Source organism: Ailuropoda melanoleuca, chromosome X (genome assembly GCF_002007445.2).
Source record: "Ailuropoda melanoleuca isolate Jingjing chromosome X, ASM200744v2, whole genome shotgun sequence".
Lineage (NCBI taxonomy): Eukaryota > Metazoa > Chordata > Mammalia > Carnivora > Ursidae > Ailuropoda > Ailuropoda melanoleuca.
The window spans coordinates 40,406,287-40,430,144 of record NC_048238.1 but is presented as its reverse complement, the minus strand read 5'-3'; the positions used below and the strand labels follow the sequence as shown (position 1 = coordinate 40,430,144).

Below are 23,858 nucleotides of genomic sequence, written 5' to 3'. Positions count from 1 at the left end.
AATGAGAAAATGCTGACAGCTTCCAGGTTGGTGAACACGTAGAGGTGGGGAGACTGGTGTGTCCGGAGAGCGTACGGAAGCTCTGCGTCCTTTCCCCGTACCTCGCCTTATACGTCTCTTCATCTGGTTGTTGGTTTGTTTCCTTTATCATATCCTTTAATAAACTGCTAAACGACACAAGGCTGCCAGACTTCCAAAATTTTATAGGTAGGAAACCAGCTGATGGAACTACCTAGCTGTAAAATGCGTGCTACTCTGCAAGAAAAAAAGGAAGAATGACTTAAAAGGTAGAGCCCCAGGTGCCTCAGAATAGAAGCGTGGGCCCAGAGGTAGAGACCAATGGGCCAGCTGCAGGCTTTGCAGAGGCGAGAAGTGTCGCCATAGGCCCAGAAGCTCAAGAATGAATCTTATTATGCAAGACAAAGAAGCACTATTGCAATAACTCAATTCTGTCTTCCTGGTGGTTCTTCCTTTATAAATCAGTTTCCTCTGGACTCGAACAGGGAAAAAGCACGGCAGTTTGCTGAACATCCAGAAAGACCAACTACATGGTACACTCTTCCGATGGAGACAGTTGGACACTGCTGGGTCCAGTACTTCTTTATCCCTGACTTGTCATCTGGATATTGATTAGCAATTGGATACTGACCACCTGTACAGACATATCTGACAACGTCATCCGAACGCTCAAGTTGGCACCATACAGCAACTCACAAACAAACTGAAAAACGACCAGCCAGGACAGTGTCACAAAAGGAAGGGAAAGACTTAAAAAGAGAAGGGTAATAGATCAAGCACTGAAGATGATGGTGAAGATGGAAACACGTGGAATGCAAATTCTACTCAACAGATGTAGTGAGACTAGTACAATGTGTACGCTAATCATTGTTTCTCTTATCATTTAATTCAACGAAAATTCTCCTGGGGGAATTAAGGAGGGCACCTGCTGTGATGAGCCCTGGATATTATATGGAAGTGTTGAATTACTAAATTGTACACCTGAAACAAATTTTATACTGTATGTTAACTGGAATGTAAATAAAAACTTAAAAAATTCTATTGGGGAAGTAGGACTGCTTTAGGTTTTCCAACTAATCGACATTTTCAAGTGTTTCTTTAATCCTGTTTAGTGGTTGTGAGTTAAAACACAGAGATCAGTAGAACAGGACAGAGAGCCCAGAAACAAACCCACACATATATGTCAGTTAATATTCAGCAAGGGAGGAATAATATACATTGGGAAAAAGACAGTCTCTTCAACAAATGGTGCTGGGAAAACTGGACAGCTATACGCAAAAGAATGCAACTGGACTACTTTTTACACCATACAAACACATAAACTCAAAATGGATTAAAGACCGAAATGTAATACCTGAAACCATACAACTCCTAAAATAAACCATAGGCAATAATTTCTTGGCCATCACCCTTAGCAACATATTTATGGATATGTTCCTCGGGCAAGGGAAACAAAACAAAACTGCTGGGACTACACCAAAACAAAAAGCTTCTTTTTTTATATAATATTTTTTATTATATTATGTTAGTCACCATACAGTACATCCCTAGTTTTTGATGTAAAGTTCCATGATTCATTACTTTGCATATAACACCCAGTGCACCATGCAATACGTGCCCTCCTTACTACCCATCACCGGCCTATCCCATTCCCCCACCCCCCCTCCCCTCTGAAGCCCTCAGTTTGTTTCCCAGAGTCCATAGTCTCTCATGGTTCATTCCCCCTTCTATTTATCCCCCCTCTTTCTTCTTCCCTTTCTTCTCCTACCGATCTTCCTACTTTTTATGTTCCATAAATGAGTGAAACCATATGATAATTGTCTTTCTCTGCTTGACTTACTTCGCTTAGCATTATCTCCTCCAGTCCCGTCCATGTTGCAGCAAATGTTGAGAAATCATTCTTTTTGATGGCTGAGTAATATTCCATTGTATGTATGGACCACATCTTCTTAATCCAGTCATCTGTTGAAGGGCATCTCGGCTCCTTCCACGATTTAGCTATCGTGGACAATGCTGTTATGAACATTGGGGTGCATATGGCCCTTCTCTTCACTATATCTTCCTTGGGGTAAATACCCAGTAGTGCAATGGCTGGGTCATACGGTAGCCCAATTTTTAACTTTTTAAGGGACCTCCACACTGTTTTCCAGAGTGGCCATACCAACTTGCATTCCCACCAACAATGTAGGAGGGATCCCCTTTCTCCACATCCTCTCCAACATTTGTTGTTTCTTGCCTTGTCTATTTTTGCCATTCTAACTGGCGTAAGGTGGTATCTCAGTGTGGTTTTGATTTGAATTTCCCTGATGGCTAATGNGGTTTTGATTTGAATTTCCCTGATGACTAATGATTTTGAACATTTTTTCATGTGTCAAAACAAAAAGCTTCTGCACAGCAAAGAAAACCAACAACAAAATGAAAAGGCAACCTATTGAATGAGAGAAGATATCTGAAAATGATATATCTGATAAGGGGGTTAATATGCAAAACACATAAAGAACTTATACAACTCAACACTAAAAAAAAATCTGATTAAAAAATGGGCAGGGGCGCCTGGGAGGCACAGCGGTTAGGCGTCTGCCTTCGGCTCAGGGCGTGATCCCGGCGTTATGGGATCGAGCCCCACATCAGGCTCCTCTGCTATGAGCCTGCTTCTTCCTCTCCCACTCCCCCTGCTTGTGTTCCCTCTCTCGCTGGCTGTCTCTATCTCTGTCAAATAAATGAATAAAATCTTTAAAAAAAAATAAAAATAAAATAAAAAATAAAAAATGGGCAGAGTGGAGCACTTGGGTGGCTCAGTCAGTCAAGTATCTGCCTTCGGCTCAGGTCCTGGGATCGAGCCCCACATTGGGCTCCCAGCGGGAGCCTACTTCTCCCTCTCCGCCCCCTGCCTGTGTGCCCGCTTTCACTCTCTCTCTCTCTGTCTCTCTTTCAAATAAATATAATCTTTAAAAACTAAAAAAAATAAAATAAAAACTGGGCAGAGAACCTAAATAGACATTTTCCAAAAGAAGACAAATAGCCAACAGACACATGAAAAGATCCTCAACATCATTCCTCATCAAGGAAATGCAAATCAAAAGCACAATGAGACACGACCTCATACCCATCAGAATGGCTAGCACCAAAAAGAAAAGAAATGACAAGTGTTGGCAAGGATATGGAGAAAAAGAAACCCTAGTGCACCATTAATGGGAATGTAAATTGGTACAAGCATATACTGTGGAAAACAGTATGGAGATACTTTAAAAATTAGAAATAGAAATACCATATGATCTAGTAATTCCTCTACTGGGTATTTACCCAAAGAAAATGAAAACACTAATTTGAAAAGACATATGCACCCTTACATTTATTGCACCATTATTTACAATAGCCACGCCACAGAAGCAACCCAAGTGTCCGTCCATAGATGAATGGATAAAGAAGATACATACACACAATGGAATATTGCTCAGCCCTAAGAAAGAATGAGACCTTTCCATCTAGGACAACACAGATGGACCTCGAAGGTATTATGCTAAGTGAAATAAGTCAGACAGAGAAAGACAAGAACCATATGATTTCACTTATACATGGAATCTAAAAAACAAAACAAACAGACTCATAAACAGAGAACAAACTGGTGGCTGCCAGAGTGTAGGTGGGCCGGGAAACGAGCAAAATAGATAAAGGGGATTAAGAGGTAGAAACTTCCAATTGTAAAATAAATAAGTCACACACATGAAAAGTATAGCATAGGGGGGTGCCTGGGTGGCTCAGTCGGTTAAGTTTCGACTCTTGATTTTGGCTCAGGTCATGATCTCAGGGTCGTGAGATAGAGCCCTGTGTCGGGCTCTGCACACAGAGGTGAGTCTGCTTGACATTCTTTCTGTCCATCTGCTCTGCCCCTCCCCCTGTTTGCATGCACACCCTCTCTCTCAAATAAATAAATAAATCTTTTTTTAAAAAAGTAAAGTACAGCATAGGGAATATACTTAATAATACTGTAATAATAACATATGGTGACAGTGACTACACTTACGTGGTGAACACTGAGTAATATACAGAATTGCTGAACCAATATGTTGTACACCTGGGGCGCCTGGGTGGCTCAGTCGGTTAAGTGTCTGCCTTCGGCTCAGGTCATGATCCCAGGGTCCTGGGATCGAGCCCTGCATCAGGCTACCTGCTCAGTGGGAAGCCTGCTTCTCCCTCTGCCACTCCCCCTGCTTCTGTTCCCTCTCTCACTGCCTCTCTTTCTGTCAAATAAATAAAATTTTTAAAAAATATTTTAAAAAATATGTTGTACACCTGAAATTAATATAACACTGTATGTTAATTATACTTTAATTTAAAAAAAAGATTCTATAACCTGTAATCCATAATCTATATATTCACCTGGGGTGGGGTAACATTCTAACTTGGAAAGTCAAAAGATAAATAACCAACTGGTTGTGAAGTCCCTGCATATGGTAACCAACTGTCAGAAGCCTTAAAAGTCTAAAAGTCTGGCGCAAATAACTCCCATCAGCTTTCTTTTTTTTTTTTTTTAAGATTTTATTATCTATTTATTTGAGAAAGAGAGAGTGAGTGAATGAGAGACGCAGAGAGAGAGAGAGTGAGTACAAGCCAGGGGGAGGGGCAGAGGGAAAGGGAGAAGCAGACGCCTGCTGAGCAGGAAGCCCAACGCCCCTCGTGGGATCATGACCTACGCCAAAGGCAGACGCCTAACAGACTGAGCCACCCAGGCGCCACCCCTTCCATCAGCTTTCTTATGTGGTATTTCATATACCCAGTATCACTATGCTCTTAGATGGCATGTCTTGCTTAGAAGGATTTTGCTCTAAAACTCTTAAGCCAGGGGGCGCCTGGGTGGCACAGCGGTTGAGCGTCTGCCTTCGGCTCAGGGCATGATCCCAGCGTTGTGGGATCGAGCCCCACATCAGGCTCCTCCGCTATGAGCCTGCTTCTTCCTCTCCCACTCCCCCTGCTTGTGTTCCCTCTCTCTCTGGCTGTCTCTATCTCTGTCAAATAAATAAATAAAATCTTTAAAAAAAAAAAAAACTCTTAAGCCAGGACAAAGTAACTGGTATGTTGCTGAGTAACTTGCCTCTGGATCAGATGCATTTTAATTAACTGATCAGATGATAATCTATGCTTTAGCCTTTCTCGTATCACTCATCAACTGCAAGCAAATCTTGTAGGTTTTTTTTTTTTAAAGATTTTATTTATTTATTCGACAGAGATAGAGACAGCCAGCGAGAGAGGGAACACAAGCAGGGGGAGTGGGAGAGGAAGAAGCAGGCTCATAGCGGAGGAGCCTGATGTGGGGCTCGATCCCATAACGCCGGGATCACGCCCTGAGCCAAAGGCAGACGCTTAACCGCTGTGCCACCCAGGCGCCCCAAATCTTGTAGGTTTTAATCACAAACACCGAATGAAAAATCTTTTCAAAAAGAAAAACAGCTACAGAAGAGCCGTGATGGCATGTATGAGGAGGTTGTAATTGAAGATATCGGTTCCATCATCCATATGAAGACCTATCAAAAGATGTCTTGACCCCCAAGTATCAGGAAATCTTTACTATGGAGGAGTTATTGATTTCTTTATGGAGATATTGTAGTTCACGTGTCTGATTGCACTTCTTCCCAAAATCTCAGAGATCAATCTGGACTTCAAAGTATCTAGCTCTGCAGGACTGTCTACCTGCATGCCCACATTCTAAAACTTATGTTCCTATTTTCTTCTTTTCACTCCCTCTTTGATCCTAATACTTACCTACTTATACTTAGAAGCTTCCTAAAAACCACAGGAAAACAAAAGCAACAAGTAAATAAATGAACAAATAAAAACTGACTGGGGATGTGGTCATTTCTAACTCCTCTTTGGAAGATCTGGGAAGGAAGAGTTGGGGTGGGGTGCAGTGCCAGCAAGGAAAAAGTTGCCACGCATGGCCCAAAATCATCAGCCTCCAAATAGTAGGACCATGTCGGGTATGAAGAGGAAGACATTTCACTGTCATCCACTGAATTCCTTACAACTTAGTGATCCTTCTCCCGTGACACAAAAATTCAATTTCTAGAAAAACGTCTTTAAGAAATAATCATGGGGGGCGCCTGGGTGGCATAGCGGTTAAGCGTCTGCCTTCAGCTCAGGGCGTGATCCTGGCGTTATGGGATCGAGCCCCACATCAGGCTCCTCTGATATGAGCCTGCTTCTTCCTCTCTCACTCCCCCTGCTTGTGTTTCCTCTCTCGATGGCTGTCTCTATCTCGGTCGAATAAATAAATAAAATATTTTTTTAAAAAATGAAAAGATATCTGCAGCCCTATGTTCACTGCAGCATTATTTACATTAGCCAGGATAAGGAAGCAACCCACGTGATCACTGATAGATGAATGAATAAAGAAGATGTGGTGTATATATAATGAAATATTACAGTCATCAAAAAGGATGGTATTGTGCCATTTGTGACACGGATGGCCCTAGAAGGTATTAGGTTAAGTGAAATAAGTCAGAGTGAGAAGGACAAATATCATGTGATTTCACTCATATGTGGACTCTAAAAAAAAAAAAAAAACTAAATGAATTTAAAAAAAAAAAAGCAGAATCACATTTATAAATACCGGAAACAAACTGATGGTTGCCAAAGGGAGGGGGTGGGGGAATGGGCAAAATGGGTGGAGGGGAATGGGTGATACAGGCCTCCAGTTATAAAATGAATAAATCATGGGAGCAGAAGCCACAGCATAATGGTGGCTGCACTTGTGGTGAACATAACATAATGTGTAAGTTTGTCAGACCACTATGTTGTCCACCTGAAACTTAGGTAACACTGTGTGCCAACTATAGTCAAATTAAGAACTTAAATAAATACAATATATTTCAGTAGTCAAAAATAATAACTCTTTCCTACCTGTGCTGCTCCGTATGTGGCTCATAATAAAATAAATTTAATTCAAAAAATACAGTAAAACGAAGAAGAGAAGACGGTGCCACCTGGAGATAACGCAGAGCAGCAGGGGACTTAAAAACCTAGGAACAACACAGCAGTGAGTCCCCTGAGTTTTCTTTTTACCTCTTATATCCCAGACTAGGTGCTGGAGAAGCCAGCAAACCAACAATGCCGACGGGCACAGACAGAAAGAGCTCTAAGAAAGGCTGCTTTATCTGGTCAAAGGACCAGGAAAGCGACAACCTAGCAAGAAAACTTTAAAGTGATAACCACCTTATTCCAGCCAAGTATCATGAAAAAAAAACAAAAACAAAAACAAAAAACCCGTGGGTCTCACCTCCATCCCATCAGCAAAAGCCAAGCAGGGAGCATAGACCTCCACTTCTGTCTGGCGCTATTCCCCCTACAACACTGGGGTGCTATCAAAAAAGACAAAGTAGGGAGCTAAGGCTCATCTCTCCTGGGCAGTAATGAGCCTCCTCACTCGGTGTTCTCAGTCGAGAAACCATGGGGAGACTAGACTTCCATCCCAAATCAGCAGTAATGAGGCATCCTTCCTCCATCCTGCTGGAGTCGTATCAGAGAGGGGCTAGTGGGGAGTCAGGACTTTCTCCACTGCTAAGGAGGCGAACACCCTCCCACCCTGGAAGGTATGAGGGAAGACGCAATGGAAAGCTAGAACTCCACCTCCGGGCGCCTGGGTGGCTCAGTCGTTAAGCGTCTGCCTTCGGCTCAGGTCACGATCCCAGGGTCCTGGGATTGAGCCCCACATCGGGCTCCTTGCTCAGCGGGAAACCTGCTTCTCCCTCTCTCACTCCCCCTGCTTGTGTTCCCTCTCTCTCTGTGTCTCTCTCTGTCAAATAAATAAATAAAATCTTTAAAAACAAAAAAAAAACCCAAAAAAACTCCACCCCTGTCCACAAGTAATGAGCTCTCCATCTTGGGCTCAACGGAAGCCAAATGGGAAACCTGGACTCATTCCCCGACATGGCAGTAATGAGATGGTACCCTTTCTTCCCCAGCTGTATTGAAATTAGAGGAAGCCAGATACAACAGTTTGAATAAGAACAAGATTCTCATAAAATAATATCAAAAATATCTAGGTTTCAACAGATAATCACTCACATCAAAAACCAAAAAATCTCAAACTGAATGGAAAAAAAAATCAATTGGTACCAAGACTGAGATAACAGAAAGTTATCCAACAAAGACTTTGAATCAGCCATCACAAAAATGCTTCAGTCAGTCCATCTCAGGAAAAAAAAAAAACAGAAGACATAAGGAAGACCCAAATGGAAATTTCAGACCTGAAAAATGCAATAACTAAAATTTAAAAAATTCAATGGATGGTCCCCGAAACAGAACAGAGGGAACAGAAATTACCCAATCTGAACAGCAGAGACAAAACTGACCGGAGGAAAAAAGGACCTCAAGGATCTACAACAAAAGAACCAACATCATGTCATCAGAAAACAGGAAGGAGAAAAGAAAGACAGGCCTTAAATTAACCACTCAGGAAACAACAGATGTTGGGGAGGGTGTGGAGAAAGGGGAACCCTCTTATGCTGTTGGTGGGAATGCAAGCTGGTACAGCCACTCCGGAAAACAGTATGGAGGTTCCTCAAAAAGTTAAAAATAGAGCTACCCTACAACCCGGCAATTGCACTACTGGGTATTTATCCAAAGGATACAGAAATAGTGATTTGAAGGGGCACCTGCACCCCAATGTTTATAGCAGCAATGTCCACAATAGCCAAACTATGGAAAGAGCCCAGATGTCCATTGATGTACGAATGAATACAGAAAATGTGGTATATATACACAATGGAATATTACTCAGCCATAAAAAATAATGAAATCTTGCCATCTGCAATGACGTGGTTGAAACTAGAGTGTATTATGTAAGAAAAATAAGTCAGTGGAAGAGAAGTACCATATGATTTCACTCATGTGGAATTTAAGAAATAAAAGAGATAAACATAGGGGAAGGAAAAGAAAAAGAAAATACGATAAAAATGGAGAGAGAGACAAACTGTAAGAGACTTTTTTTTTAAAGTTTAACTGTTTTTTAAAGATTTTATTTACTTATTTGTCAGAAAGAGAGAGAGCAAAGCAGAGGGAGTAGCAGGCAGAGGGAGAAGCAGGCTTCCTGCTGAGCAGGGAGCCCGATGTGGGGCTCGATCCTAAGACCCCGAGACCATGACCTGAACTGAAGGCAGATGCCCAATCAACTGAGCCATCCAGGCGTCCCTGTAAGAGACTCTCAACTAGAGGGAACAAATTGAGGGTTGCTAGAGAGGAGGTGGGTAGAGGGATGGGGTAATTAGGTAGAAGGCATTAAGGAGGACAACTGATGAAATGAGCACTGGGTATTATACACAATTGATTAATCACTTAACTCTACCCGGAACCTAATAGTACACTATATGTTAACTAACTTTAATTTAAATGTTTTAAAATATTTTATTTATTTATTTGACAGAGAGAGAGACAGCCAGCGAGAGAGGGAACACAAGCAGGGGGAGTGGGAGAGGAAGAAGCAGGCTCATAGCAGAGGAGCCTGATGTGGGGCTTGATCCCAGAACGCCGGGATCACGCCCTGAGCCAAAGGCAGATGCGTAATGACTGTGCCACCCAGGTGCCCCTTAATTTAAATTTTTTAAAAAAGGAAAAAATGTACATGAAGAAATAGTGGCTAAAAATGTCCCAATTTGGCAAAACATAAATTTACAGGGGTGCCTGGCTGGCTCAGTCAGAAGAGCATGAAACTCTTGATCTTGAGGTTGTGAGTTTGAGCCCTACGTTGGGTGCAGAAATTACTTAAAAATAAAATTAAAAAATAATAATGAATAAATAAAAATAAATTTACAGACTGAAGTACAGAAAAAACCACAAACAGGATAAAAGCAAAAAAATCCACACCAAGACATACTGTTAAGCTTTTGAAAACCAAAGATTTAAAATATGCATATGGAAAGCCATGAGAGAGAAATGGCACCTTACATACAGACACAATTTGAGTGAAGCAGAGCTCACATCAGAAACCACAGAGGCCACAGCAGGTAGCACGACATTTGCCAGCTGAAAGGACAGAACTGTCAACAATGAAAATATCCTTCAGGAATGAAGGAGAAACCAAGACATTCTCAGATGAAAAAAAAAAACTAATAGAAATTGTGCCCAGCAAAACTACCCTAAAAGAATGGCTAAAGGAAGTTCCCTAAACAGAAAATGAAAGACAGAAGAAGACACCTTGCAACACCACAAAAGAAGAAAGAACATGGGAAACAAAAATATGGGTAAATACAATAGATTTTACTTCTTTTTTTTTAAGAATTACATTACCTTTTTTTTAAGATTTTATTTATTTATGTGACAGAGAGAGACTGGGAGAGAGGGAACACAAACAGGCAGAGGGAGAGGGAGAAGCAGGCTCCCCCACTGAGCAGGGAGCCGGATGTGGGGCTCGATCCCAGGACCCTGGGATCATGACCTGAGCTAAAGGCAGACGCTTAACGACTGAGCCACCCAGGCGCCCCTCCTTCGCTTCTTGAGGTTTCCAAATTATGTTTGACAGTTGAAGCAAAAAATTATAACACTATTTGATGAGGTTTTAAATATATGTAGATGAAATATTTAAGACAAGGGGTGCCTGGGTGGCTCAGTTGGTTAAGCAACTGCCTTCGGCTCAGGTCATGATCCCGGGGTCCTGGGATCCAGTCCCATATCGGGCTCCTTGCTCAGTGGGGGAGCCTGCTTCTCCCTCTGCCTGCCGCTCCCCCTGCTTGTGCTCACTTGCACTCTCTCTCTGACAAATAAATAAAATCTTTTAAAAAAGAAGTCGGGGCGCCTGGGTGGCGCAGTCGTTAAGCATCTGCCTTCGGCTCAGGGCGTGACTGGCGTTCTGGGATCGAGCCCCACGTCAGGCTCCTCCACTGGGAGCCTGCTTCTTCCTCTCCCACTCCCCCTGCTTGTATTCCCTCTCTCACTGGGTGTCTCTCTCTCTGTTGAATGAATAACTAAAATCTTAAAAAAAAAAAGGAACTAGACCTAAATTGTTCCAACCACAAAAAAGAAATGATAATTATGTGATGTGACAGAGATGTTAGCAAACACTACAGTGGTAATCATATTGTAATATCTAAATGTAGCAAACCAACACATTGTACACCTTAAACTTACTCAGTGTTATATATCAATTACATTTTAATTTTTTTTTAAGATTTTTTTTTATTTATTTATTCGACAGAGATAGAGACAGGCAGCGAGAGAGGGAACACAAGCAGGGGGAGTGGGAGAGGAAGAAGCAGGCTCCCAGTAGAGGAGCCTGACGTGGGGCTCGATCCCAGAACACTGGGATCACGCCCTGAGCCAAAGGCAGAGGCTTAACCTCTGTGCCACCCAGGCATCCCACATTTTAATTTTTTAAAAGGACCAAAATAAACCCAGAGCAAGCAGAAGGAAGGAAACAGAAAAGAGCAGAAATCAATGAAGTTGAAAACAGAAAAATAACAGACAAAAATCAAAGAAACAAAGAGGTGGTTCTTTGAAAAGATCAATAAAACTGACAAACTTTTGGCAAGACTGAAAAAAAGAGGATACAAATAACCAGTATCAGGAATGAAAGGATTTCACTACAGTCCCCGCAAACACCAAAAGGATACTAACGCAAATATGAATGATTCTTCATTTATATATTTGATAAAATTAGATAAAATGGACTAATTCTTTTTTTAAAGATTTTATTTATTTATTTATTTATTTATTTATTTGAGAGAGAGCAAGAGTGAGAGAGCACAAGGTGGGGTAGGGGGGCAGGGAAAATGGCAGTAGGAGAGGGGATGAGATGCTTAACCCAGGCATTCCATAAAGCAGAGTAATTCTTTTTGTTTTTTTAAGATTTTTTTTTGAGGGGCGCCTGGGTGCCTCAGTTGTTATGCATCTGCCTTCAGCTCAGATCCTGATCCCAGGGTCCTGGGATAGAGCCCCGTGTCAGGCTCCCTGCTCAGCAGAAAGCCTGCTTCTCCCTCTCCCACTGCCCCAGCTTACGTTCCCTCTCTCGCTGTCTCTCTCTGACAAATAAATAAATAAAATCTTTTTTAAAAAGAATTTTTTTTATTTGACAGAGAGAGAGTGTGCACAAGTGGGGTGGGTTGGGGGGAGGTGGAGAAGGAGAAGCAGGCTCCCCCACTGAGCAGGGAGCCCGATGCGGGGCTCGATCTCAGGACCCTGGGATCATGACCTGAGCTGAAGGCAGACGCTTCACGGACGGAGTCACCCAGGTGCGCCGAAATACACTCACTCTTTAACAAAAACACCAACTAAAACAAGCTGCCTGATATGAAATAGATAATTTGAACAGCCCTAGCACTACTAAGGAAACTTAATCCATAATTTAAAACTCACCAAAAAAGAAATCAATCAATCAAGCTCTGGCCCAGATGGTTTTCCTGGAGAATTTTATCAAATTCTTATAAAGAATTAACACCAATTACAAAACCTCTTACCAGAAAAAAAGAAGAGGAGGTAACTTTCCCTAATTCACTCTATAAAACTAGTATTTACCTGTAACAGGCTAAAAAGGGGCTCCCAAAGATACCCACATCCTAATCCTGGCAACCTGTGAATATCGACTTTACATGGCAGGAACAAAAGGGTCTTTGCCGATGGGATTAAGGATCTTGAGATGAGAGGAGTACCCTGAATTCTCCAGGTGGCTCCTAAAAGTAATCACATGGATCCTGATAAGAGGGAGGCAAAAGGAAATTGGACACCCACACTCGGAAGGCAGTGCTGTGAAGACAGAACAGAGAGAGATTTGAAGATGCGGGCCGTAAGAACGGAATGATGAAGCCAGGAAATAGCTGCAACCCCCCAGGAGCTAGAAGAGGCAAGGAACAGATTCTCCCCTAAAGGCTCTGGAGGGAGTACAGCCCTGCCAAAACTTTGACTTTGGGGGCGCCTGGGTGGCTCAGTCATTACGCTTCTGCCTTCGGCTCGGGGCGTGATCCCAGGGTCCTGGAATCGAGCCCCGCATCGGGCTCCCTGCTCCGCTGGGAGCCTGCTTCTTCCTCTCCCACTCCCCCTGCTTGTGTTCCCTCTCTCGCTGGCTGTCTCTCTCTGTCAAATAAATAATAAAATCTTTAAAAAAAAAAACAAAAAAAAAACCTTGACTTTGGCCTAGAGATACTGATTTTGGACTGAAGGCCTCCAGAACTACGAGAGAATACATTTCTGTTGTGTTAAGCCACCAAGTTTGTGGTCATTTGTTGCAGCAGCCACATGAAACTAACACATTCCCTGCTTACAAAATCAGACAAATATTTTATAAAAAAAGAAAACTACACAGCAATATCACTCATGAATACAGAGGCAAAAATTCTGGACAAAATATTAGCAAATATAATTCCACAAGATAGTAATTCTACACCATGACCAACTGGGGTTTATTCCAGGAATGCAAGACAGGTCCTATATTCAAAAATCAACCCATGGAATTCACCACATTAACAGGATTTTTTAAAAATCGCATGATCATACCCACCAATGTAAAAAAAAAATTTAAGGAAATTCAACACTCATTCTGCGAAAAATAGGAATAGAAATAGGAATAGACAGGAACAGGGAGCCTGTATGGCTCAGCCAGTTAAGTGTCTGCCTTTGGCTCAGGTCACGTTTCCAGGGTCCTGGGATCGAGTCCCACATCAGGCTCCCTGCTCAGCGGGGAGTCTGCTTCTTCCTCTCCCTCTGCCTGCCGCTCCCCCTCCTTGTGCTCTATCTCTCTCTCTCTCTCTCTGTGTCAAATATATAAATAAAAATCTTTAAAAAAAAGGAATAGACTGGAACTTCTTCAATTTGATAAAAAGCATCTAAACCAAAACTACAGCTGACATTATACTTAATGGTGAAAGACAATATTAAAAGCAAGGCAAGAATGTCCATCCTTACAATCCTTATTCAACACACAAGCTCTAATAATGTGCAATAAGGCAAGAAATGGAAATGAAAGGTATACAGAATAAAGGAGAAAAAATAAAAATGTCCTCATTTATAGATGACATGATTGTCTATGGAGAAAATCACAAAAAATCTCCAAAAAAAAAAAACCTCCAAGAACTAATAATTGATTTCAGCAAAGTCACGGGAAACAAGATACAATACAAAACCCCACTGTATTTCTATGTTAGCAATGAAAATGTGGACTCCAAAATAAAAAATATAAAATCATTCATAATCACTCAGAAATATGAAATACTTAAGTATAAATCTAACAAAACATGTACAAAACTTGTAAATTAATGACTAGCAATCTTGAGAAAAAAGAACAATGCTGGAGGGATCATGCTTTCTGATTTTAAATTACCATACTAAACTGTTGTAATCAAAACAGTATGGTATTGGCATAAAAACAGACACATAGACCAACAGAACAAAACAGAGAGCTCAGAAATAAATCCATGCTTATGCGGCCAATTAATTAATTTATTTTTTTCAAGATTTTATTTATTTATTTGACAGAGGGAGAGACAGCCAGTGAGAGAGGGAACACAGGCAGGGGGAGTGGGAGAGGAAGAAGCAGGCTCCCAGCAGAGGAGCCTGATGTGGGGCTCGATCCCAGGACTCTAGGATCACACCCAGAGCCGAAGGCAGACGCTTAACAACTGAGCCACCCAGGCGCCCCCGGCCAATTAATTTAAGACAAAGGACCCAAGAATATTCAATATAGAAAGGACAGTCTCTTCAATAAATGGTGTTGGAAAACCTGGGCAGCCACATGCAGAAAAATGAAACTGGGGACCACTATCTTACACCATATATGAAAATTAACTCAAAAAGGATTAAAGACTTGAACCTAAGACCTGAAATCATAAAACTAACTCTAAGAAAATAAAGGCAGTAAGCTCCCTAACATCAGTCAGTGTTGGTGATTTTTTGGGTTTGACACCAAAAGCAAAGGCAACAAAAGCAAAATTAAACACGCAGAACTATATCAAACTAAAAAGCTTCCGCACAGCAAAGGAAACCATCAACTAAATGAAAAGACAACCTATCGAAGGGCAAAAAAACATTTCTAAATCATATACCTGATAAGAGTCTAATATCCAAAATATATAAAAAATCCATATAACTCAATAGCAAAAAACAATCATTTAAAAATAGGCAGAGGAGAGGCATCTGGGTGGCTCAGTCAGTTAAGCATCTGCCTTTGGCTCAGGTCATGATCCCAGAGTCCTGGGATCGAGCCCTGTGTTGGGCTCCCCCCTCAGTAGGGAGCCTGCTTCTCCCTCTCCCTCTGCCCCTCCCCACCATTCACGTTCTCTCTCGCATGCTCTCTCTCTCAAATAAATAAAATCTTTAAAAAAAAAATGGGCAGAGGATCTGAATACAGTTTTCCAAAGAAGACATGCAAATGGCCAACAAGTACATGAAAAGATGCTCAACATCACTAATTTAGGGGCGCCTGGCTGGCTCAGTCGTTAGAGCACGCAACTCTTGATTTCAGGGCTGTGAGTTCAAGCCCCACGCTGAGCGTGGAGCCTACTTTTAAAAAATCACTAATCTAAACATCAGCGAAATGCAAATCAAAAGACAAGTTGGTGAGGATGTAAAGAAAAGGGACCCCTTGAGCACTGTTGATGGGAATAACAGCTGGTACAGCCACTATGGAAAACAGTATGAAGGTTCCTCAAAAAATTAAACATAGAACTACCATACCATCCAGCTATTCCACTTCTGAGTATTTATGCAAAGGAAATAAAAAAACACTAACAAAGAAAAATAAGCACCCCATGTTCATTGCCACATTATTTACAATGGCCAAGATATGGAAACAACCTAAGTGTCCATCAATAGATGAATGGATAAAGAAAATATGGTGTGTGTGTGGGTGTGTGTGTGTACACAATAGAATATTATTCAGCCATAAAAGAATGGGGGAATCTTGCCATTTGAAAGAATATGGACGGACCCTGAAGGCATTATGCTAAGGGAAATAAATCAGAGAAAGACAAATACTATATGATCTCCCTTATATGTGGGATCTAAAAACAACAACGACAACAAAAACAAAGCTCACAGTACAGAGAACAGACTGTCGGTTGCCAGATGTGGGATTTAGGCAACATGGGTGAAGGGAGTCAAAAGATAGAAACTTCCAGTTATAAAATAAGTCATGGGGATATAATGTACAGCAGGGCAACTATAGTTAATTACACTGTATCACATATTTAAAAGTTGCTATGAGAGTAAACCTTAAAAGTTCTCATCACAAGAAAAAATTCTAGAGCTACATGTGGTGATGGATGTTAAGTAGCCTTATTGTGGCGATCATTTTGTAATACATGCAAGTATCGAATGACTATGTTGTACACCTGAAACTAATATAATGTTGTAAGTCAGTGAGACCTCAATAAAAAAAAAAGCATGGTAGGGATCCCTGGGTGGCTCAGTCGGTTAAGAGTCTGCCTTTGGGTCAGGTCATGATCCCAGGGTCCTAGGATCGTGCCCCACATTGAGCTCCTTGCTCGGCAGGGAGCCTGCTTCTCCCTTTGCCTGCGGCTCCCCCTGCTTGTACTCTCTCTGACAAATAAATAAATAAAATCTTTAAAAAAAAAAAAAAAGAGCATGGTATTGGTGAAAGAATAGACAAATATATCAGTGGAAAAACCAGAAGGGAAATAGACCCAGGGTGCCTGGGTGGCTCAGTCGGTTAAGCTTCTGATTCTTGATTTCAGCTCAGGTCATGATTTCAGGGTTATGGGATCAAGCCCTGAGTCAGGCTCCATTCTCAGTGTCAGTCTGCTTGTTCCTCTGCCCCCCACCACTTGCACGTTTGTGCGTGTGTGCACATGCGTACGTGCTCTCTCTCTCTCAAATAAATAAATCTTATTTTTTTAAGATTTTATTTATGTATTTATTTGAGAGAGTGCACAAGCAGCGGGGAGGGGGAGAGGGAGAGGGAGAAGCAGATTCCCCACTGAGCAGGGAGCCCGACATGGGGCTCAATCCCAGAACCCTGAGATCATAACCTGAGCCGAAGGCAGACACCCAACCGCCTGAGCCACCCAGATGCCCCGTCAAATAAATAAATAAATCTTAAAAAAAAGAAAAAGGACAAAAGATCTGAATAGAAACATATACAGATGACAAATGAGCATGTACAACTATGTTCGACGTCATTTTTCATTAGGGAATTGTAAATCGAAACAACGAGATACCATTATACACCTATTAGAATGGTTAAAATCCAAAAACCCGACAATAGCAAATGCTAACGAGGATATGGAGCAACAAGAATGTTCTCATTCATTGCTGATTTGAATGCAAAATGGTGAAGAACTTTGAAAGACAGTTTGGCAGTTTCTTGCAAAGCCAGTTTTACCATATGACCCACAACTGCACTCCTACTTATTTACCCACGTGAACTGAAAACTTATGTGCACACAAAAACCTGTATAGAAATGTTTATAGCAGCTTTATTCATTAATTGCCAAAAACTGGGAACAACTAGGATGTCCTTCAATCGGTGAATGGATAAGCAAATTGTGGTACACCCATACAATGGAGTATTAGTCAGTGATAAAAAATAAATGAGCTATAAACCCATGAAAAGATACGGCGGAAGCTACAATGCAAACTGTTATGTGAAAGAAGCTAATCTGAAAAGGCTACAGACTATATGATTTCAACTATATGACATCTTAAAAGCGGTAAAAGTATAGAGACAATAAAAAAAAAAAAAACAGTGGTTGCCAGAGGTTCAAGCAGAGGGAGACAAAGGATGAACAGCTAAGGCACAGATGAAACTGTTCTGTGTGAAACTGTAATGGTGGATATGTGTCATTACGCATTTGTCAAACCCTAAAGAATGTACAACACAAAGAATGAACCTTACTATAAACTGCAGACTATAATTAATAATAGGGTATCCATATTAATATAGGAGGGTGCAGAGCAGTATATGAAACTCTATGTACCATTTTCTCAATTATTCTAGAAATCTAAAGCTGTACTAAAAAAAATTAAGTCAATTGTTTGAAATGCACTTAGCATACAAGCCAACAATTGCATTCATGTGCATTCATCTCATACAAAATCCTTACACAATCAGAGCATCTTTATTGATAACAGCCAAAAACTGGGAACAGCCAAGATGTCCTTCCACAAGAGGTTGGTTAAGCAACCCGTGGTACATTGATACCGTGGAATACTGTTCAGCGATAAAAAGGAATGAGCTATTCACATACTCAACAACGTGCATGAATCTCCAGAGAATTGTGCTGTATAAAAAAAGCCAGTCCTGAAAGGTTACATACTGTATTATTCCACTTATATGTCATCCTGGAAATGACAAAATTATAGATTAGTGCTGGCCAGGAGTTAAGGAGGGAGTGGGAGAGGAGGGAGTGGGAGAGGAGGGAAGTGTCTATTAAAAGGCAAGACAAGGGGTCCCTGTCATGATGGAAATGTTCCCTATGTCAATACCCCGGTTGTGATACTGTACCAAGGTTTTGCACGATGTTCCCATTGGGGGAAACTGGGTAAATGGTACATTGCATTCGAATCTACAATTACCTCAAAATTAAAATTTATCTTAAAAATATAAAAGAAATAAAATTTTAAGTAGGCTCCTCCTCCTTACCTCAAACGATCTGCCAGGCTGTCCTGGAACCAGGGCAGGGAACCTCTGGGGTGATTTCCCATTAGCAGGCATGTTCACCCTGGGGCTCAGCCCACCTTCCAAAGCTGGAGGGGAGTCTGGTATGTGGGCTGCGGTCAGAATGAATGGAAGATTCTGCAGCCTCCAGTAAGGAGAAACCTCAACAGCTCCACAGACACACCAAGAAATCCTAAAAGGACAGTATCCGTGTCATCAGTGTCATTCCACGTTTACACCACAAAGTTCAGCAACCCCCACTCTGAGTGTTAGGGTGGATTATGGAAACAATCATGATATCTGAAGTCAAATTAATGACCTCAGAGTCCTTTCTTCTGGAATGCCTCCACAGGTGGCTTCACACCTTACCTAGCCAGCCTAGTGTTCAATTCTAGGTTCAAGGTGGATCTGGGTTTGCAGGGAGGGCAGAATTGGAGCAGCGAATGGTGCTAAAGCCCTATGGGGTGGACAGACGAAGGACTTGTCCATGGGGACCTGCTGGGTGACTGTGGAGGCAGGAACCCTGGAAACCTGGTAATCTGATTGAAAGGTATCTCTTCTGCCCTCTTTAATTATTTTGCCATTTTAGGGTGAAAAATCCCTCTTCAATTCTCCTACAAGAAGCCCTTAGCTTCTTCTTTCCAGAAGATGGTCCAGCAGTAATAATATTTATTAATCAACAAATGGCAGGGGGCATGCTGCTATTAACTTACACCAGAAAAACATCTGACACAATTCAGGAGACATTACCAATACAACTCCAGCGAAAATTAGGGAAGATGTACATCACTTAAATATCACAAAAATCATTTACAAAACATAGCCCTGAACTATTATGCTAAAACGTAAAATGATGAAGCTATTGCCATTAAAATTATCAACAAGATAGGGATGTCTCATACAACTCAAAATTGTTTCACTGGATCTAGCTCACACTATGGAAGATGAAACAATCAGAATGGATACTGCAAGGAAATGGAAGTGTGGCTTTCTTTGCCAAGGATATGATTTTATACATAGAAAAAACAGCCACTACTAGCATTCATAGGGCAATTTGAAAAGGGGCTGGATACCAGATAAAATTATAAGAGCAGATAGTTTTTCCTCTATGATAGCAATGATACATGAAAACGGGAAAAAACCCATCACTAATGACAGCAAGAAGGAGTTGAACTTCTACAATTAAAAAAATTGACAAATATAAAATAGTCACACAGATACACCATATCCTTGGATAAGACGTAATAAAAATGTCAACCCTCCCAAAAAGCATTTTATTAAAGTAACGTAAATAATAAAGAAGAAACATAAAGCTCAATAATAATAAGATGACGTATGTAAAATTTTGTGGAATGCAGCTAAAGAGATTCTTAGAGAAATTCATGTTCTACATGGTTTTTAACAAAGAAGAAAGGCTGAACATTAATGAATTAACATCCAATTCAAAAAGTTAAAGAGAAAATGGTACAGGTAAAAGCAGAAATTTGGGAAATAGAAAACAAAGGTACATCAGAGAGGATCAACAAGACCAAAAGTTGGTTCTTTGGAAAGACTAGTAAGATTAGCACACCTCTGGGGAGACTGATAAGGAAAAAATCTAAACACACTCTATGAAGACTTGACAACAAGACGCAGCAAGAATCTAAAAACTGATTACTCCAGGAGCCCCCATCCCTGACCTGCACAGATTCTCATTCACCAGATTCTTCAACTCCCCACCAGTGGACCTTACAAACTGACAATTCGTCATTCCCAAAAGCCAACAAAGCCATCACCTCAAAATCACTGATGACTGTCACTCCATAAAACCTCGTGCACTCGCTTTAGCGCCGCGCGCCAACAAGACTTAAACGTCCTCTGAGGGCCACTTCCGTTTCCTGTCCTCACCCCTGACAGTGCCCCTTCTGGGGTGTTGGTCTCGCACACATCGTAAGGGCTGTGATGCTGTGGTCTACTCACTCTGAGCAAGGTGCAGTTACGGATCTGCAGAGACTTTGTCCATGAGTGCAGTTGCTGGGCGAGAAACATGGCTGTGCCGAGGCTTTCCTGCATGGAGGCCGCCATCTTAGCGCCCATTCCGTACAGTGGGCTGTTCCACCGAAGGCGGGGGCGGGGGGCGTTGTTCAGGGGTAGAAACCTGAGGGCAAGCATTCCGGGAGGAGTTGGTCTTTGGAACTGAGTTCTGTAGGTTTGTGCAAAGTTTACAGAAGCAGAGGTGCCGGGGGCAGGGGAGATGTGTCCTGATCTTTAAGGGAAATGCCAGTGGGGAGAGGGGGGAAAACCAGAATTAGTTTCGGGAAGATGTCACTCGGAGGAAAGGTGAAATTAGAATGGTACAGTCCCCCTCCTGGCAGATACCACTGGGCAAGAGAGGGAAAGAGTCGGTGTGGTACAGTCCTCTCCTTGGAGATACCACTGGGAAGAGGTGGGGAAAGTCAGGTTATTCCTGGGTGATACCACTGGAGAAGAGCGAGGAGGGGTCGTAGTGATACATTGTATTGATGTGAAGGAATAGGTATAGAGGGGAATTGAAACCCCCTCAATCTCCATTACCTCCATTACCCCACTAAAATGCTAGTGGCTAGAAATAGTAGTAATAATAATAATAATAATAATAATAATAATAATAATAACAACCTTTGATATGGACAACTAATATTTTCAAGCAAATTGCCAATAGAAAAATATTTAGAAAACATTGTAAACATACTTTCGCTGAAAATACATCTCTGAGGCACAACCCTAACTCCTCCTGTCAACCAGTTTGCAGCCACTTAACCTCTCTTACCTGGGAATCTAGGAGCTACTACGTACTCTGGGGAGAGAAGAGAGAATTCTAGGTGTTCTTCACCTCTGAACTCCTAACCTAAACATTCTTCAAAACCTACTCCTACATATACCCCTCCTGCAGGCCTTCTCTGACAAGAGGTAGAGGGCTCTTTGCCCTGCTGAAGGCATTTCAAACACAGCAGGTAGACCCTAGCTAAGGTTGGGCATGGATTGCTGGGTCCCCTAAGAATATTCAGACCCTCTCTCTGGGTCTCAGCACAACCATCTGGAGAGTTAGAGTGTCACCCTCTCAGTATTTGTGAATGGAGTGGAAGAAAGAGGGTCAAATGTGAGAACGTTATTGTAGCACACACACTTCTACTGAAATTTCCCAAACATCCTTGTCATGACTTTTGGGCAACATCTCAAGTCCTGGACTGTGCTAACTTCTAGCATCAGTGCCTCCTGGGCTGATCTCAAACCTAGGTCTTTCTTAACTCTACCAACACCTTGTTGCACTCTTCTGATCTGAATTCATATCCTCTATTAATGATTTCATCACCAGTGCCTCTGTATTTTGACCATGAATCCAAGATTCTGCTAACTCTTTTACCACATGTGCCCTTTTTTTATAGACTGAGAGACTAGGCATTTCTTAATTTCCACTATCAATGCCTCTCTGGTCTAGATCTCAACTATTGGACCATGGTTAACTTTTCCACCATCAATGGCCTTTGGATTAGACCTCCAAAACAGACATATGTTGCACATGACTGGGTTCCAGTTCAAACCAGAGGGGAAATGATGTCTGAAGAATAACAGAGGCCCAAGTTCAAGAACTGGACCTGAGGACCATCAAAAGTACAAGTTCATTCATGGTAGAAGATTGCTTACAAGGCTGGGCTTATCGTCAGTAAAACAAGATGGTGATTTCTGGCAAAATCATTAGCATATGTTTTTAGGTCAAATCAGGGAGATTGATGATGTTGAAAAGTTCATATGTGCCTAAGATAAGACATGGAATAGCTAATGGAGGCCCAGGGTTCAAGGTCAGAAGTGATGGTTTGTCACTTCAGAGAACAGATTAAAAAGACTGAGGCTTCCATCTTGTTCTCTCTCCACCTCTCTCTCTCTCTCTCTCTCTCTCTCTCTCTCTCTCTGTGTGTCTCCCTTCATGCCTCATACCACTCACTCTGGGAGAAGCCAGCTGCTATGTCATAATGACACTCAAGCAGATAGCCTTTGGAAAGGCCCATGTGCCAAGCACATTGCCAATAGCCAGGGAGAAACTGAGGCCGCTAGCCTGTAGCCGTATCAATGAGCCAACCTCCAGCCTCAGCAGACTACAGCCCCAGGCAACAACTCAGTTAGAGACCCTGAGACAGACTCTTTAAGCCAAGCCACTCTCAAGTTCTTAACCCCACAGACACTGTGAGATAATAAATGTTTCTTGTTTTAACCTTTACGTTTAAGAGTAATTGGCTGTGCAGCAGTAGATAACAATACAAGCATTTAAAGTTTTGGTATTTTGTTCATCATGGATTTTTTTTTTAAAGATTTTATTTATTTATTCGACAGAGATAGAGACAGCCAGCGAGAGAGGGAACACAAGCAGGGGGTGTGGGAGAGGAAGAAGCAGGCTCATAGCGGAGGAGCCTGATATGGGGCTCGATCCCAGAACGCCGGGATCACGCCCTGAGCCGAAGGCAGACGCCCAACCGCTGTGCCACCCAGGCGCCCCCATCATGGATTTTTGCATTAATTTTGACTTTTGAAAACGTTGCACTGGGGCGCCTGCATGGCTCAGTCAATTAAGCGTCTGCCTTTGGCTCAGGTCACAATCCCAGGGTCCTGGGATCAGGTCCCACGTCTGTCTGTCTGTCCGTCTGTCCGGCTCTCTGCTCAGCAGGGAGCCTGCTTCTCCGCCCGCCTGCCACTCCCCCTGCTTGTGCTCTCTGTCAAATAAATAAAAAATAAATAAATAAATTCTTCAAAAAAATAAAATTTTAAAAAGAAAACATCACACTAAATGTTATTTATCTTGATTACTGAGTTTTTTTGGTGCCCGCTTAAACTTTACACTTTGAGGTGAGTGCCTCACCCTAGTCCCAGCCCTGCTAAGAAACTTCTTCTCTAAAATCATAGACTATCAGAAACTTTGCTATTTGAAATTAGATCAATAAGAATAAAACATCCTACTCTGCCTGGAGGATCGAAGTCGCTTTGACATACAGGAGCAGGCCTCAATTTCCAGCCCAAGTTCAGAGGTTCAAATAAGGGGCATCTGTGAACATGTCACATCTATTTTTACTTTAGTGTTTCTAAATAAAAAGGCCCCTGAATCCACTTCACAGTCCAGACTTAACACTGACTCTTTTATATACCAACTTGCTTTGCTTTGGGCTAATCAAAACCCTGCTTCATTTAAATTTTATTTTTTTAAGGTTTTATTTATTTGTCAGAGAGAGAGAGAGCACAA

At 41.8% G+C, this 23,858-nt stretch overlaps 1 protein-coding gene across 3 annotated transcripts in view; it reads right to left on the bottom strand.

Annotated features, from left to right (window-relative positions):
• ZNF157 (zinc finger protein 157) overlaps nt 1-20,773 on the bottom strand; it is a 37,359-nt gene extending 16,586 nt beyond the window's left edge. For 2 of the 3 annotated variants that reach the window (XM_019798119.2, XM_034648831.1), the window contains exons 1-2: nt 20,570-20,773; nt 18,596-18,803 (exon numbers count right to left, since the gene is read on the bottom strand). In XM_019798119.2, the coding sequence (XP_019653678.1) occupies nt 18,596-18,667 (72 nt within the window). In that variant the 5' untranslated portion in view covers nt 18,668-18,803; nt 20,570-20,773. The other variant, XM_034648830.1, reaches the window with a different exon arrangement.
• Between the last annotated feature and the right edge of the window lie 3,085 nt (nt 20,774-23,858).